Source organism: Desmodus rotundus, chromosome 5, assembly GCF_022682495.2.
Source record: "Desmodus rotundus isolate HL8 chromosome 5, HLdesRot8A.1, whole genome shotgun sequence".
Classification (NCBI taxonomy): domain Eukaryota; kingdom Metazoa; phylum Chordata; class Mammalia; order Chiroptera; family Phyllostomidae; genus Desmodus; species Desmodus rotundus.
In genome coordinates this window covers 35,231,062-35,247,053 of record NC_071391.1, presented here as the reverse complement: position 1 = coordinate 35,247,053, position 15,992 = coordinate 35,231,062, and the positions used below count along the sequence as shown (strand labels likewise).

Here is a 15,992-nt window from a genome sequence, read left to right as displayed (position 1 = left end):
AGTTCAAATGCCCCACAGGGCTGCCAGGCTGAGCTGTCCTTCGACCACAGAGTGGATGGGCTGTGACAATAGAAGTGATCGGTGATTCTGGGCTGGGGAGGAGGGTGGAAAACCACAAGAGACATAAGAGACTGCTCTGAATAGGATAGGCCTTTCCGGGTGCTGTGTAGTAGGGCAGCCTGGGAGGGGGCCTGGGGCCATCACAGCCTCTGCTCGGAGATGTCCTGCTTAGTGTGGAAACTTCAAGCAGTAGACAAGTTCCTGGACTGTGAAACTCTTCTCCTCTCTTCTTCTGCAGTTCTCTTAACTTTCCTGGCTCTGGATTCTGCTACTTGTCCTCCATCATGGCCCTGCGCTATCTTCTCCTGCATTCTACCTCCCACCAGAGTCTTGCCTTCTCTGAAGTATGGCTCCAGCCTGTGCTCTGCACTACCCGAGGCTTCAGCTTTCATGCTCTACCTTGTTCTATGGGCTCTGTCCAGACTCATCTGATCTTTGAGGCCAGAACCCTCCTTGGCCATCCTCTGGACAGTGCCCAGAGTCTCTGAAGAGCCCCCTACATGATCCCTTCTGAAAAGTATACCTGCTCCTTCTCCTGGGAGAAGGCTCCAAACCTGGCTCCAAATCTGCTGGGCCAACTGGATTTGGAGCTGAGCCCGGGGATTGACCATTGACCTAGCTGGCTAAACTGTAAACCTGAAATCTTCCCTTCATTTAGGTCTGAGCTTGTCCTTCCTGAAGTGACTTGTGAAGCCAGTGGAGCTGGGATCAGCTTTGGGGAGAGCTGAAGAACATGGAGTCGGGCTGCACGTTTTCCTGGTGTAGCTCTGGACCACTCCTGAGGCTTCTTTGGTAGAAGCAACTGTCTGTGGTTGTGCCTCTGAGAGTGTGTGCGCCTGTGTCTCTGCTTGTGCATCTGCCTGTTTATCCATGAGGATTCCCACACAGGTATGTGTGCAGTCTCCCTTCATCTCACAAGCTGCGAGTCCACAGGCAGGCAATTGGAACTATCCAACCTTCATTTTCCTTGTCTGTATAGCAGGAATAGTTTCTACACACAGTTACTGCGGTGGTGAAATGGAACGATGCACATAAGCCCCTCATCACAGCTCCTGGTGCTCCTGTGGGAGGCTATTATTACTAGGTGCCTTATGCAAGTTCCCCTCCTTGTGCATCAGTTTCCTCATGTGTAAATTGAGGATAATACCAGAACCTAGTGCTGTGTGGGTTAGGGAAGTTGATATTTGTACTTAGTACCATGCACTGAATATTAGTAATTATAATGCTTATTATCTTTCTGTGTATGCATGTGTCTGGGTAAGAATCTCTGTGTTGTGAATGCCTGTTCATCTGTGTGTGTACATATGTGTATATGTGTGTATCTGTGTTTATATGACCAGGCAGCCTCCTGTCTCTGGGTGGAGTTTGCTGTTGGCCCAAGCCTGGACTCTGTGAGCCAGCCAGGGCTGGCGCCGGGGATGGAATTTCCATTAAGAATTAAGCAGGACAGCACTGGGAAGCCAGGCAGGCCGAGGGGAGGGAGGGGGTCGAGGGGGATGATGCTCCAACTCTGATCTCCCTTGCGTGGCCTCAGTTCTGGACTGTTTCAGAGAACGACTCCGCCATCTTCGCCTTGAGTTTCAGGCCTTGCCATGGCCCAGAAGGATGGGCAAGCAGAGAGGAGTTGCCCCCATGGGCCTCAGTAGGGAAACTTGGAGTTGCTGCAGCCAAGACTGGAGCCATGAGGCGGCCTCCAGAGAATGGAGAGGCAGCCAGCAAGGGTATAGGCGGCGGGGGCCTATGGGGCCGACAGGAGCCGAGGAGGCTGGGCTGTGCAGTACGTATCTGGGAAAGTGGACGTGTGGATGTGTGTATGCACGCATGTGTTCGAAAGTGCGGGTGCACACCTTGTGGGGTGCAGGTGGGGGATATTCATACTAAGTGTCCTAAGGGAACATTTAGCAAACCAAATCTGTTTGTCTCTTGCCCTGACACCTAGGCATTGAATTTGGTCCTGGGAATAAAAGATCTCTTAGACGTTTTGCTAATATTTATCCTCACTCCATTTCTAGCACACTAAAAAATATTTTTGCTTTCTAGGTACTTTTACATTCCTGATCTCATCTCATACTTTCAACAACACATAAGCTATTATGATCGCCAATGTAAATATGGGAAAACTGAGCTTCAGAGAGGTTAAGTGACTTGTTCAAGGACACATAGCTAGAAAGTAATAGAGGCTGGAGGCAAAGTCAGGTCTCTTTAAGGACAAGGTCCAGACTACTTTTATTGCACTACCTGATCTACCAGAAACGTACTCAGAGAAAACATTCTGCCAACTCCAGTGTAACTCCATGTGAGTGGCTGGGGCCCCAACTCTGCCCCCAGGCTCTGAGACAGCCTTTGTTGAGATAGGAACTGAATCTACACTCAGGGGCTGGGGGACAGAATCAGACTGTCCCTGGATGGATGGGGGCTAGAGACAGCTGGCCTGTCTGGGGGAAATGACTTGGACACCACTCAGGACTGGGGTCCCCAGAGCGCTGAGGCTGTTGAGCTAATGTCAGGAGCTGCAGTGTGTCCAGGGCCAGAGATCAATGGTCATTTTTAGCCAGGGCCTAACAAAGGGAGCAGGGATATTAGCGTCAAGGAAGAGAAGCCTTGGAGTGGTCATTGGGTGTGGAGATGGAGCCAGCCTCCCTCTCCCTGAACACCTACTGCAGGCACATTGACATAGTTTGCACACAAGGGATTTAGGTTAGACGCCAAGGAGAACTTCCTGCCAATGAGAGGATGCAAATTTGGGGAGAAGGCCCAAGGGAGGCTACGGGCTGTCTTTCCTTGGTGATCCTTAACAGTGAGTAGAGGCTCTCCAGTGTTTCCCCGCCATTCTTGGCAGGGTGGAAGGAGTTGGATGGAATGACCTTGAAGCTTCCTTCCAGTTCAAGAATGCAACATTCCTGAGCTTTTGGGTAGGAACCAGCCTTTTCTCTAGCCTTAGCCATGGGACACAAAGAAACCCAGAAGGGAAGTTTGATGTGCCCCAAGTTAGAAGGCGTCTCTGCCATTTTTGGCAGGTTGGTGATCTGGAGGTCCGTGATCTTATGAGGGGCTTCGGTTCCAAAGGGAAGCACCTGTGGTGAATAAACCAAGTCGCATTCCAGGCATTTGGGGGCTGCTCAAAGTCTGGCGGCTCCCTCCGCAGAGCGTGTGAACCGCACCCAAACCCCTCCTTACTTTGTTTCAGCTCCAAGGGAACAGATCGGTGCTCATTCCCTTCCCCTCTCCAGATGCTGGCATGAGGGGTGCATGTGGGCCACCCCCGCCTGACCAGCTCTGAGGCTCCCGCCCAGCCCGGGGTGAGCCAGGTCTCTAATTAGACTTGACTGCGCCCCCATTCCAGCGCTCCCCACAGAGCGCGACGTTTCCACTGCCGGGGGCACCAAAATAGCCTCGCGTCGGGGCTGAGACTCCAGGCAGCGGAGGCTGACGCTGGACGGGACAGAAGCTTGGCTGGGAGCGCGCTGTTGTTGAAGGTCCTGCCACAGCCCCGGGCGCTGGCGCGGGGGCAGAGCGGGGCGGGGGCGCGGGGCAGCGGGAGGCCCCTCGGGCTGGGCTGGGCTGGGCCAGCACAGCCACTTGCACACGGCCTCTGGAGCCCCAGCTGCGCCCTGCCACCGCTGGCTGCTGCAGGCACCCCCTCTAGCCCGCCAGCTTCCTCGGAGTAAGTAGACACACTGCTGGCCGGATTCAAGGGCCGGTGCTGGACCTGACAGCCTAGTTGGGGACAGAATATGTTTGTGACTATTTGGATAGTAGATCTCCGTGTGTTAGCGTGAGTGCCAATGGACGGGAGTGTGTCTGGGCCGATGTGTTAGCATGTGGAACATTCTAGCATATGCCTCATGGTTGAATGTGGGTGGGAGACTTGTCAGTGTGTATGGGGACTCACACGTAGGTGGGTCCAGTGTGTGCCCACAGGTGGCGTGTGTGTCTGTGGCCCAGGCAGCCCCATGTGGACCATGTCTGCTCCCCTGGAAGTGCATTCACATGTGTGCTAGGAAGGCTCCCGGTGGGCTGAGTGAGTGCACGTGCGGGTGGATAGGTGTATGTGAGCGAGCCGATGACGGCAGAAGCTTTGGAGTAAGGTGTGTTATCTGAACTCAGACTTTCTAGGGTGACCTGACTTGTCACCACCTGGGGTGTCTCTTCTGTGGGTCATGCGGCTTTGGTTTCTCAGGACTAAGCTGGGCAAGAGCTCAGAGCCTTCACCCAGCATAGAGTGACCCCAGCTGGCTGGCCAGAGTGGGGAGACAGCTTGGGGGGACCCCACTGTCACAACAGAGGAGACAAGAGGAAATTGAGAGGGGTGAACAGACCACAGCTATGCCTGCTCACAAACACTACAGAGCACCCACACCCACACACTCACAGCTGCCCATGAGCACACACTGCTGCCCGCACATGCCATTCTTGCATTGCACTTCCTCTCAGGACATCCATGCAAATACTCGCGTACTTCCAACGTGTGTTACCGCAGGCAATGACATATACGCAACAGGCACCTACATATGTGTAAAATATGCATATGTGCAAACACACAGCCTGGTTTGACCCACTCGCAGCCTCCAGGCCCCCTCTTCCGTTCCCCTGTAGCCTACATATGGCACCTCGGACAATGAGTCCAAGAAACTGGCCTCGGTAGGGAATGTCTTAAGTCAGGGGCTTTGGCTGGGGGTCAGGGCAGAAGGTGACACAGTGCCTTTCAGGTGCCCCATTGGATCTGGAACTGAGGCTGTCCATGGAGCCTGGGGCCTTAGGCTCTGGGCCTTAGAAGCAGCTTTGCCCCCCTTACAAGTGAAAAGGCCAATCTTGCAGGACTGAGGTGGAACTCACACCTGTAATTTGCTCCAGGCTCTAGTTTATACTCCGGGTCCTGTGCAGCAGAAAAGCAGTGGTCCTTCTGTGTGTGGACTGGGGCCTGAGCAGCCATGTAAGTGGTAAGTTGAGCTGGGTTGATTCCATCTCTTCTTCCTTTTTAATCAACACTATTTTGAGTCTCCCATCTGCAGGTGAGGATAGAGGAGCTGGCCTTTGCTTTGATCCTCTACCCTCTCCCTCTCTTTCCTTGACAGAATCTTGTTCTCCCTGACCTCCTTTCCCTGGGGACACACTAAACAGTACTTGGAAGAGTAGATGTCCTCAAATGTCATTTGGTTCTTGTTATTATTATTGTTTCCAGACCTCTCCCATCCTGGTCATTCTCCTCTGGACAGGCTTAGTGAGGTGTCCAGATTAACTTCTCCTTCAGTTGGGACTTTAGAAAGAAGACATTGGCTTTCTCTTCTTTAAGTGTTTGTGGTTTGGTTGGAGAAGTGCCTGAGCTCTCATTCCATTAACTCCTCTAATGCAGGGGAGCAGATGGGCTTCAGCCATTTCCAGAGAGGGTTCTGGGATCTACCTTCACCTGGCCTGGTCCCCGGGCTGACCCTTGGCAATGGTTAAATACAGGCAGGCTGTGGTCAGCCTGGCAGCATTCTTGCAGAGTAAAGGTAGGGAGGGGTTGGAGGAGGAATTCCCTAGCCTTCTCTTTTGTGGGGGTCCCCAACAACTTCAGAACACCAGAAAGGCTCTGGAAAACTGGAGGAATCATGGTGACTCAGTCTCAGGCTGCTTTCCTATTCTTTATTAATCAAATAATAGATCTGCCAATGAGAGCTTCAGACCATCAACAAGGAATCACAGAGCATCATGGGCAGCCCCACTAAATTAACATAATTTCAGTTTAAAGAAGAGAAATCAGACAACAGAATAATGATAATAATTACAACCACCATTTGTTGAATCTAAAATATGCTTTATTTCATTACTTTTCACAACAACTGTTATGTCAGTAGTCTCCTCAACCCCTCACACCCCCTTTTTTTTCTGACAATGAAATTAAGGCTTAGAAAGTTCAAGGGATTTCTACAGGTTTGTGTGACTCCTAGGCTGTTGACATAATTTGTGTGTTTCCCTTCTTACTTTGGCTGCTAGGAAGCTCTTAGTCCATCATATTGCTCCATTCTAGTAACTATGTTAATTGCAACCCTGGCTTTGACTTCTAATTTTTGCTTAAACAACTTTATAGTATATACATCTTTAACTGTAAACTCCCACATTCTTTGTAGAGAAAGATTAGAATAGAATAAGTGAATGAGCAACCAGCAATTGAGCATCCTCTTGGTCTCTGAGGATGAGAACCGTATTGCATAGATTTTTTGGAACATCTCCAATTTCAGATACTTTATCTGGGTTTCAAAGCATATGTCTCAGTTTTGGCTTCTGTATCTTTGGGCTCTGGTTTGAAACCATGTCTTGGAGCTTTTCTTCCTCCAGCTCTGGGAGATAATGCCCATCTCTGTGCTGGCTCAGACAATGGGGATTGTTGAGAATGAATTGGGCCTTTGATAAGTGGCTTCTGCTCTGAGTGCTTCAGCTGCCAGCTCTTCCCTGTCTCAAAAGCATGAGTGTCTGGGTGCCTGAAGGAGCTTGACCCCTGCCTTAAGCCTGGCCCTGTCCCCATGGCCACCCCTTCCTATGTGACCTTGCTTAGGCCCTGGGCTCTGCTGGGAGGTCTGTGTCTCTTGGACTTCAGTTCTGCCTCCCCCGGGCCACGTGGTATATAATCAGGGATGGCCCTTCTGGACAAGGAGTGTGGGCTTTGAAATGTGGAGGGACACTTGAGGGGGTTATTCTGCCCCCTCCCCTGGATCCGTGAGGCCATAGGCTAGTGCTAACTCCCTTCCTTCTTCCTCACGAGGGTGTCTCAAGTCTGCCAAGTGACTAGGGAGTCATTTATCACGTCTTACTTGCAAGAGATGTGGGTTACCAGGGGCATCTGAATGCAATTCAGGGCTCTAACCACACTGCAAAGTTCATGAAGCTTCTAACTAACTCACTGTAAGACTGAATATTTTGCCCTGCCCAAGGCTATTAATGTTTGCAAAGGGGAGCAGTGGAGGGCAATGCTTAGCATGAAATAATGCTTAGAAGGACTCTGATGGGGAGCTTAGCCGTTGTGTTGGGATTCTGCTTCTCAGTATGCAGTAGGTCACTCCACACTGGTAGCTGTTGCCCATGTTCAAGACTAATTTTTCCAAAAGCATTTGGTTACAAAGTGGGAAGGAGGACTCATTGGTCTGAGGCTCTGGGTAATGTGCTGGTGGGTTGGGTGGCGAGGAAGGGGATGAGGTGTTTGTTTCTTCCCAGGTAGATGTCATCTTGAAAAGATAAGACTAAGACTTGATTGCATCTCTGCTGAGGATTCTGGTTGTTCCCTTGACTTTAATCATAAACAGGTGGAAGCAGGTTTAAAATCCAGTCAGAGTATGTTGGGTGGGACCGTCGGACCTTCTGTAGGGGGAGGCTCACTCATGGTTACTTACGTTTACTTAGTATCTACTAAGGCCAACCATTTTGTTTGGTTATTTGCACCTTTTTGTTTTATGAAACCTCAGGACCAGTCCTGTGAGACAGGTGCTACTTTTAAAAAGTCAGGAAACCGAAGCACATGGGGTTAAGTGATTTGCTCAGGTCAGAGCCCACATGGATTCCATCCCAGGTCGGAATGTCCACTGATCACTCCCCAAGTTCAGAGGCCTTGAAAGCAGGAGAATCCACACCTTTAGGCCACCTGGAGAAGGTCTAAGGGCCTGGCTTCTCTGCCCTGGGACCTGAATGTCATCAGCACCATTGGCCTTTCCAGCCTGAGGCAGAGACTGCTGCTCTGTGGGAAGCAGGGGTGGGGTGGAGAAGCCCTCCTGGGCTGGTGGGGATCCCCCCACCCCCTTGGGGTGGGCAGCACTGGGCTTCTATGGCTTCACTTCTCTCCTGGAGCAACCTCTGTCCTGGGAATGGAGGCTTCACCCAGATTCTGTGATCCAGCCAGCAGGTTCCCCTCACCCAGCTCCAGGGTCCCCTCAGTGCCAAGCCCTGGGGCAGTGCTGGATCCTCAGAAGACGTCTCTGGGCAGACCAGACCCCGTTTGGTGTGATGCAGCGTCTGTAAGCGTCAGCAGTTTGGCTGGATAATTGTGTATAGTGTTCACTTTCTGTTGGAGAAATGGAGGTGTTGTCTTACAACCCAAATATCCTGGGTTTGGAAACCATGTGAAATGAAGCCTGTGGCCTGGGAGTGTGGGCGCCTTGTGGGCCTGTGTGTGGTGCTGGTTTCAAAGACACTGTTGAGGGACAGAATGATTGACTCAGGCCTCTCCTGTCCTCTGATGGAGGGTCAGGGCCTACACATGGCAATGCACAGAGAAAAGAGCATGGGCTTTGCAGTCAGACAGATATGACTTGGAGCCTCGGTTTCCTTGTCTGTAAAGTGGGGCTTCTTACAATGTAATGATGATGCTAGAACCAGCAAGTTTATTCAAAGCACAGAGTCTGACACAGACTAGGTGAACCACAAGTGGCATATCCTTCCTTCTTGTCCCACCCACCTACCTTCTGGGAAAAAACACTGGGCTGATCGGCAAGAGATCTGGTTCCAGCTATAGCTCAGCTCTGGGTACACTGTTATCTTATCCTTTCCAGACCTCACTTTCTTTGTGTGTAAAATTAGGGAAGAACTAATTTACCTCAGTCTCCTGTATTTTTTGAGAATAACAAGAGAGACTGAAGTCAGGGCCTCTCTAGGAAGATGCGGAAGGTTCAGTCACTATTATTCGTACTGCAAATGTTAATTGAGATCCTGTGATATGCCTGGACCTGTGCAGAGCACTGGGTGTGCAGGTGAATGGGAATCTGTCCTCAAGCAGCAACCAGACCATGTGACAAGGCAGGCTTGTAAACCGCATGCAGCAGGCCTGTCTGTGGGACATGACCATGGCAGGCAGTGGAGGTGTGCATGTGTCAGAAGTGACTGTCATTTCCCACTGGGGTAATCAGAGAGGCTTTCCCAGAGGTGAAAACTCTTGGTCTGGATCTTGAAATCTAATAGGAAGTTGCCAGGAAGGTAAGAGAAGGTCATTCTAGGCCAAGAGACCAGCACATGCTAAGGCACGGAAGTGTTGCCTAGTATGGTGAACTGGGGGACGTTTAGCAGGTAGTGTGATGGAAGCATGCAGTGTGGGTGGCCACCAGTGAGGAGAAATGGGACGGGAGATATCACAAAGGGCTCTCGGTGGATGTCAGCCTTTGAAGGCTGTGCTGAGGTGTTTGGATTTTTCTCGTGATGCCTATGAGAAGTCACGAAGGTATTTTAAGCAGAGGAGGGTTATGGGTGCATATGGGCTCCATCATTCATTCAGCAAACATAAAAACAAGCCGTTTTTCTGTTTCTTTTAATTTGAATATTATATCAAATGAACAAAAATTTGCAAGAGTGGTCATAGAAATCCCTCTTTAATCACTCATAGAGTGCTCCATTTACTTTATGGCTTTCACTGCCTTTGTCTCCAATAATATAAAAACATTATCTTTGTTATTTATTTATATTTTAATTATCTATATAATTTATATTTTATTGTTCATTTATTATTATATTTACTGTTTTATTTATATGTACACATAAATTGATATAATACTCATACATCTGATTAGTTGAAGAGTAAATTAGACACTTGATGCTTGAAAAGCATATATTCTTACCACGGTACACGTCTGTCCCAATAATGTCTTCATAACTCTCCCCTCGCCCCTGCCCCATTCAGGGCCCAACCCACAGATGGCATTTAGTTGTCATGTCCCTTCAGTCTCCTTTAATCCAGAGCAATTCCTCTGCTTTAGCTTCTATGCCTTTTGTTTTTGAATAGCACAGGGCAATTATGTGGAGTATCCCTCAATTTGGGTTTATGTGATGGTTCTGCATGATGAGATTCAAGCTATGCATTTTGGGCAGGAGTACCACTGAAGTGAGGTTGCATATCAGCAAGCACAGGGTGTGGGCTTCATCCTGAAGCTGGTGATAGAAGCCTTCATTCCTTACTTAAGGTGATGCTCATCAGTTTCTCCACTGTGAAATTACTATTTTCCTCTTTGCATTTAATACATAATTTGTGGAGGAATACTTTGAGGTTATGGAAACATCTTGTTCCTCATCAAACTTATACTCACTAATTTTATCATCCTTGATACTTTTGGATCCATAATTTCTTTTTTATTGATTACTGCTAGTTTGCATTCTACTGTAAGAAAGCTCTCTCCCTTCTCTTTCTCTCTCTCCCTTTCTTTCTCTCTCTCTTTCCTCCTTTCTCTTTTTTCCCTTTCTTTCTTCTTATGGACTCATGTATTATTAATTTATTTATTCAGTGCATTATAATCAATTAATAGATTTCATTTGGATATTCAAACCATCCCAGATTGGATAGTGGGAGGCTCTGCAAACTGGTCCTTGTTTATTTTGCCTCATCCCCATGGTTCTCTGAGCCCTTGCTTACGACCTGCTACAGCAGGATGTTCCAGGATCATTTTATTCTTTCCTTGCTCCATCCATGGAATTAGCCATGTTTCCAAGGATCCCTGGATCTTTTTAGTGGAGAATGGTATTTAGAAATCAAGCTCTGGGGCCACATGTGTATCATTGCTTCTATGCCCTCTTAACAAATGGAACTGGACATATATGTATACATCCATATCTATTTCTATAATAAAACTACAACACAATATTATATGTTTTTAGAAAGTAAAACCTCCAAGTGACTGAGTTAGAGAGTAATAGAGTAGGGGTACTTTAGATTGGGTGGTCAGGAAGAACCTCTTTGAGGAAGCAACACTTAGAAAGACCTACAGTGTGGAATGAATGGATTGGAAGGAGAAAGAGCCTAGCCTGGAGATTGTTTTAATTATCCAGGAGATAATTATAAGGACCTGAATTCAGACAAGATGAAAAGCAGGTAGAACCAGGTAGCTAATTGAATGGAGAGAATAGGAAGCCAATGGAATCAAAGGGACTCGCAGATTGACATTTCAAAGGCCTCTCAAACTCAGCATGTCCAAATGGAATGTCTGTGTTCCCCCTCAGCACTATCCTAGTCATGTGTGGTCCTCTTCAGGTATTTCATTTCTCACTGAGTAGCTCCTTCATTTATGCAGCTTCACAAGTCAGAGAGAGACAGCAACCATCCTCAGCACCTCTCTCCCTCTCCCTCAAAAGCCCATATTCAATTTATCACAAAGTCTGGGTGGTGTTCTTTTTTTATTTTTCAATTAATCAATATTCTTTTATATAAGTTTCAGATGTACAGCATAGTGGTTGGATATTTATATAATTTATGATGTGATATCACCCATAAGTCTAGTATTTGTTGATATTCTCCTAGGTCTTCTTAAATCCATCATTCCTCCATCTCCATCAGCATCACTCTAGTCAAGGCACCATTTGCATCTTTCTGGGGTACCACAAAAGCCTCCTAACTGGTTCACCTATATTTTGTTCTCCTCTCCGCAGCCAGAGTGCATTTCAAGACACAAGTTGATCACATCATTTTTCTCCTTAAAAATGCTTCAGTTGTTTCCTATTGATCTTCAGATAAATACCAACTTTTTAGTAAGTCCTGCAAATGTGTCTGATTCCTATGTCCTCCTGCCCAGGTCTCCCCTTGCTCTCTCTTCTTTCACACTGGTCTTATCTCAGTCCCTTGGGCTTGCAGTCTACCCCTCCTCCCCACCGCCATAGGCTTTTGCATTTTCTGTTCCTCTGCCTACCACACTCTTCCTTTATGTCTCTGCCTACTGAATTCCTACCTGTCTCTCAGATTACAGCTCAGCTATCACTTCCATGACCTCCATAATTAGGTCAAATCCTATTTTATAAGGCTTTAAACACCACATACCTCCTTCAAGGCTTTACATTTGTTTACAATTATTATGTGATAATTAATGCTTATTTTTCCTATTTGATAACAAACTCCATGAGGTCTGAGACCCTATCTGGTTTTGCTCATTAGTTTGTCCTAGCCAGGGGCACATTACTGACTCATGCCACAGATATTTGTTGGGTGAGTGAATGAAAGAATGATTGAAGTTTTATCAGCTGAGCAACCAGACAGATGGTGGTACCATTCAGTAGAATAAAAATTCTAAGGGAGTGCTAGCTTTGGGTAGGAAGAGAATTCATTTTAGGATATGTTGCATTTGAGGTGCCTGTCAGTCAAATGTCTGACCCCCAAAGTGTTTGCCATCCTCTGGGCAAACAAATTAGACTGTCATTCAGGAGCTTTGGGGGCACTGGTGAGAGGTGACATCTAATTTGTGGACAATTCTAAGGAGCTCCTTGGAGGAGGAGACAGTTAAGTCACATGGCATCCCTAAGCTGCGGCTTCTTCATCTAGGACCCTGCCTGATTTGTAGAGGACACAGGAGATCTGAGGGGCCTTCAGTGGTTTTGAATTAGCTCCTTGGCTGCTTTTATGAAGGATCTTTACAAACCCTTATGAAGGCTCCTTGGAGCTTGAGAGTTATTTGCATAATTTACACCAGTCAGGAGTTGCCAACTCCTTCCTACTCCTACTCTACCTGACCCTACCTTTATCACATAGGCCTAAAAGTGAATTCAGAGAGGTCTTACTAAGCCCAGTGAGCCTTCCTTACAAAGATGCCATTAGCAGTAGGACAGAAATCCTATTTAATCTCTCTGGCTCACTCACTCTTGGCATTTCTCATTCACTCATTCAATTACATATTTGCCTTCACTCAGTCTCTTAACTATCTACCAATCTAGCAGCCACCTCTTCATCCACAAACAGGAATTTATGTTGGATTTACAGGAGGACTCAAGGCTGAGTCACCCTCACACCACTCTCCCTCATCCCTCTTTCATATGGTCCTCCCAGCCCAGACCCAGGTGAGGAGACTGCTGAGGTGGGGAGATGTCCCTGTGCTGATTGGGTGCGATTGCAGGGTGCCGACAGAAAGACAGGGAGACTAGAAGCTGCCACACTGATTGCTCTTCTTATCTTTGACTTCTGCTTTTCTAGCCTCCTATTTCCCTCTTTTAGTGGTGATGAGAGCTTAGGAATTAGGCTCCTTGATCAGATAGATAAAAGGTGGTAGCTGGGCTCTGCAGAGGGGCTTGGGACTCAGGCCCCAACAGCAAAGAGAAACACAGCTCCCTATGAGCCCTGCCATGGAAAAGAGGATGCCTTTGTTTTCTTCATTTTCTACTAGGATTATACTTTTAACCCTATGGAATATGAAGAGAGGTTGTGGGCAGGGTGGGAGAACAGGATTTTAAAATGTGGCATTTAGAAACCAGGCAGTAGACGAATCCTGGCCCCACCCCTCCAGAAGGTTTGTCATTTACAAAAAGTGCCCCCCCCCCGCCCCGGAATGTGTGTTGTCCATCTGCCACGACATTGGACAGGCTGGAACTGAGCAGACAGGGGACAATGGCATCCACATCAGATAAGAGCATCTTGGAAAAATGCCCAAAGTTGCTAACGATCTAAGTTACAGACTCATTCACTCATTCCCTCCCTCCCTCATTCATTCAGCAACAATCTACTTAGCACCTACTCCATGTCATGCATTGTTCTAGGCACTGGAGATACAGCAGTGAGCAAAACATGTGCTCTTGTAGAATTTGCTCTCTGGTGGGAGAAGACAGTAATCAGGTTGATATACAGTATGGTGCTGAGTGCTATAAAGAAATAAAAGATCCCTGGCTGGGTGTCTCAGTGGATTGAGTGCCGGCCTGCAAACCAAAGGGTCACTAGTTCGATTCCCAGTCAGAGCTGGTGCCTGGGTTCTGGGCTAGGTCTCCAATATGGGGCGCTCAAGAGGCAATCACACATTGATGTTTCCCTCTCTTTTCTCCTTTCCTCCCCTCTCTAAAAATAAATAAATAAAATCTTAAAAAAAAGAGAAATATAAAGAATGGTAAGGGAGTGCTAAGGGTTGGAAGGGGTTTGTACATTTATCCAGGGTCAGGAGGTTCTCTCTGATATGCAGATATTAAAATAGAGAACAGGAGGAAGTGAGAGGGACATCCATGTGGATGTTGGGGGGAGAGCAATCAAGTAGAACAGTAAAGGCAAAAGCCACAAGGAAGGTTTGAGGAAGAGCATGAGGGTCAATATGACTGGAGTGAAATCAGAGTCAGTGCAAAAACGGGGGCTAGGTCATGAAGGCTCTTGTACATTACTTGGAGAATTTTGGATTTTAATTTGAGTAATATGGGTGGACTTTGGAAGGTTTTGCTTAGTGTAGCTTTTTTGCTTAAGCATTTGCATCACTATTGGTGCTTTGAAATCAATTTTAAAAACATGCAAGTTATAAAAACAGAAGGAAAGAGCAACTTACCAAACCTAACCTAACAAAGACCCCTGAAATTTTCCCTAAGACTATGCAGATTTCAGTTCTTCCATTCCTGTAAGTTGATCCAAACATCTGGAAGAAAATAACTAAAATTGTCTACATCTTTGTATGCATTTATTACTTGATATAATAAAACTTATTTTCATAAAATATACTCTGGCTGCTTTGAAGATAATAGATTATTGAGGGGAAGAAAGATAAGTTGGGAGCCTGTCATAGTAACATAGGTGAGAGATGGTGGTGGCTGGAACCAAAGCTCACTTATTTATTCATTTATCCATCCATTTCACTTTTTAGGCTACCCATGTCTATGCAACACTGCCTATGTATGACACCCTGCATCACCATTCAATATTCATTCCTTCTGTCCTTCAGTGATCTTTGCAGCTATCTTCATTGCTTTTGAACAAGCAAGTCTTTACCTGCTACATGTACAGCATTATGCCAGATGCTGGTTGATATGGGCATATTCTTCTGGGACTTTGGCCCTAGCAGGGGAGATAAGATGTGCCCATAGGAGATCACTAGTCAGAAAACCAAGCAGGCCCTTGAAAGCACAAGACAAATGGTATCAGCACTTCAGTATTCTAGGTGCTCGGTGGTCTGGGGATCAGAGTAAGCGTCCAGGTGGAGGTCACATTTAAGATGAATCTTGGTGGGTAGGGACAGCAAGCAGTCCTGAAGAATGGCAGGGGACTTGCCTTGAAGCTTGAATAGAAGGGACATGTTGGTGACTATAGAATGGAATTAGCCAGAAGGGGTAGGGTGGGCTGGAAACAGGGTCTTAGCACCAGGCTAAGGAGTTCAGACCTGAGTTGAGAGAGACTGGGGAGACATAATAGGTTTTCAAGATGTTACAATGAAAGCTGTGTTTTAAGAGGCTGAAACTAATTTTAGCACAAGAAGGGACAGGCTGGGAGCTGTGAGACCAGTGAGACGACAGTTGCCTTTTTAAGTTCTCTTGGCCTTATGGCCAACAGGGGCCCTAAGGTTGAGGGGACTGTTGGGGTGGCCCCCAGATGCATAGTGGGCAGGGCTGCAATGATGTGGGGGGCTCTAATAGCCAATTGTGCAGCAGGTGATATGCATGGCTGTCCCTGGGACAAACCCCAGAGAGCTCCTGTAATTTGAAGCTGTCTTTGAGCAAAGAACACACAGCAGCCTGGGCTCTGGGCAGGGCAGAAAGGAGTGGGAGCTGGCCTCTTGTCATGAATGGCTCTTTTGGAAGCTTCTGGGGAGGGGGGTCATTGGATCGTAGGAGCATTAGGGTCAGAGGTGGAGCTCATCTAATCCAGCCTCCTCCTCTTACAGAGGGGAAATTGGGAGCCCGGGAAAAGGGCCTAAATTGTCCAAGGCCGTATAGAGCACTTGTGGCAGAGAAAGGTTAAGCATCTTATTTGCACTCATGTTGGAGAAATCATTGTTCTGTTTAATTATGCATTACATATCTATTTCAATGGAACAGGAAATTTGAAGAAGAAAATCACTTTATTCACCTTGTTCTCTGTCATTTAGCTGGGGCCTGATACGGAACAGATGCCCTGATGACCCAGACTGAGGCTGATGTTAGACTGGCCTCAGGGTGGGCCACGTGTGGGACCCAAAAGACCTGCCTGTGGATGCAGGTAGTGCCTGGCTCCTGATCCCTCATGCACCTGCCTGTCTGAACTGTGACCATTTCTACCTCAATTA

The 15,992-nt window shown here is 47.4% G+C and overlaps 1 protein-coding gene across 5 annotated transcripts in view; it reads left to right on the top strand.

The window, feature by feature from the left end:
• The first annotated feature begins 740 nt into the window (after nucleotides 1-740).
• The window catches only part of INSC (INSC spindle orientation adaptor protein), a 117,042-nt gene continuing 101,790 nt past the window's right edge, over nucleotides 741-15,992 (top strand). For 2 of the 5 annotated variants that reach the window (XM_045194212.2, XM_045194210.2), the window contains exon 1: nucleotides 741-948. Coding sequence is in view for 4 of the 5 variants with exons in the window: in XM_045194210.2 (XP_045050145.2) it covers nucleotides 931-948 (18 nt within the window). In the remaining variant the exon portion in view is untranslated. Of the gene's footprint in view, nucleotides 949-1,701; nucleotides 1,838-15,992 lie in introns of those variants that run through there. The other 3 variants (XM_071221620.1, XM_045194209.2, XM_024558981.3) reach the window with 2 other exon arrangements.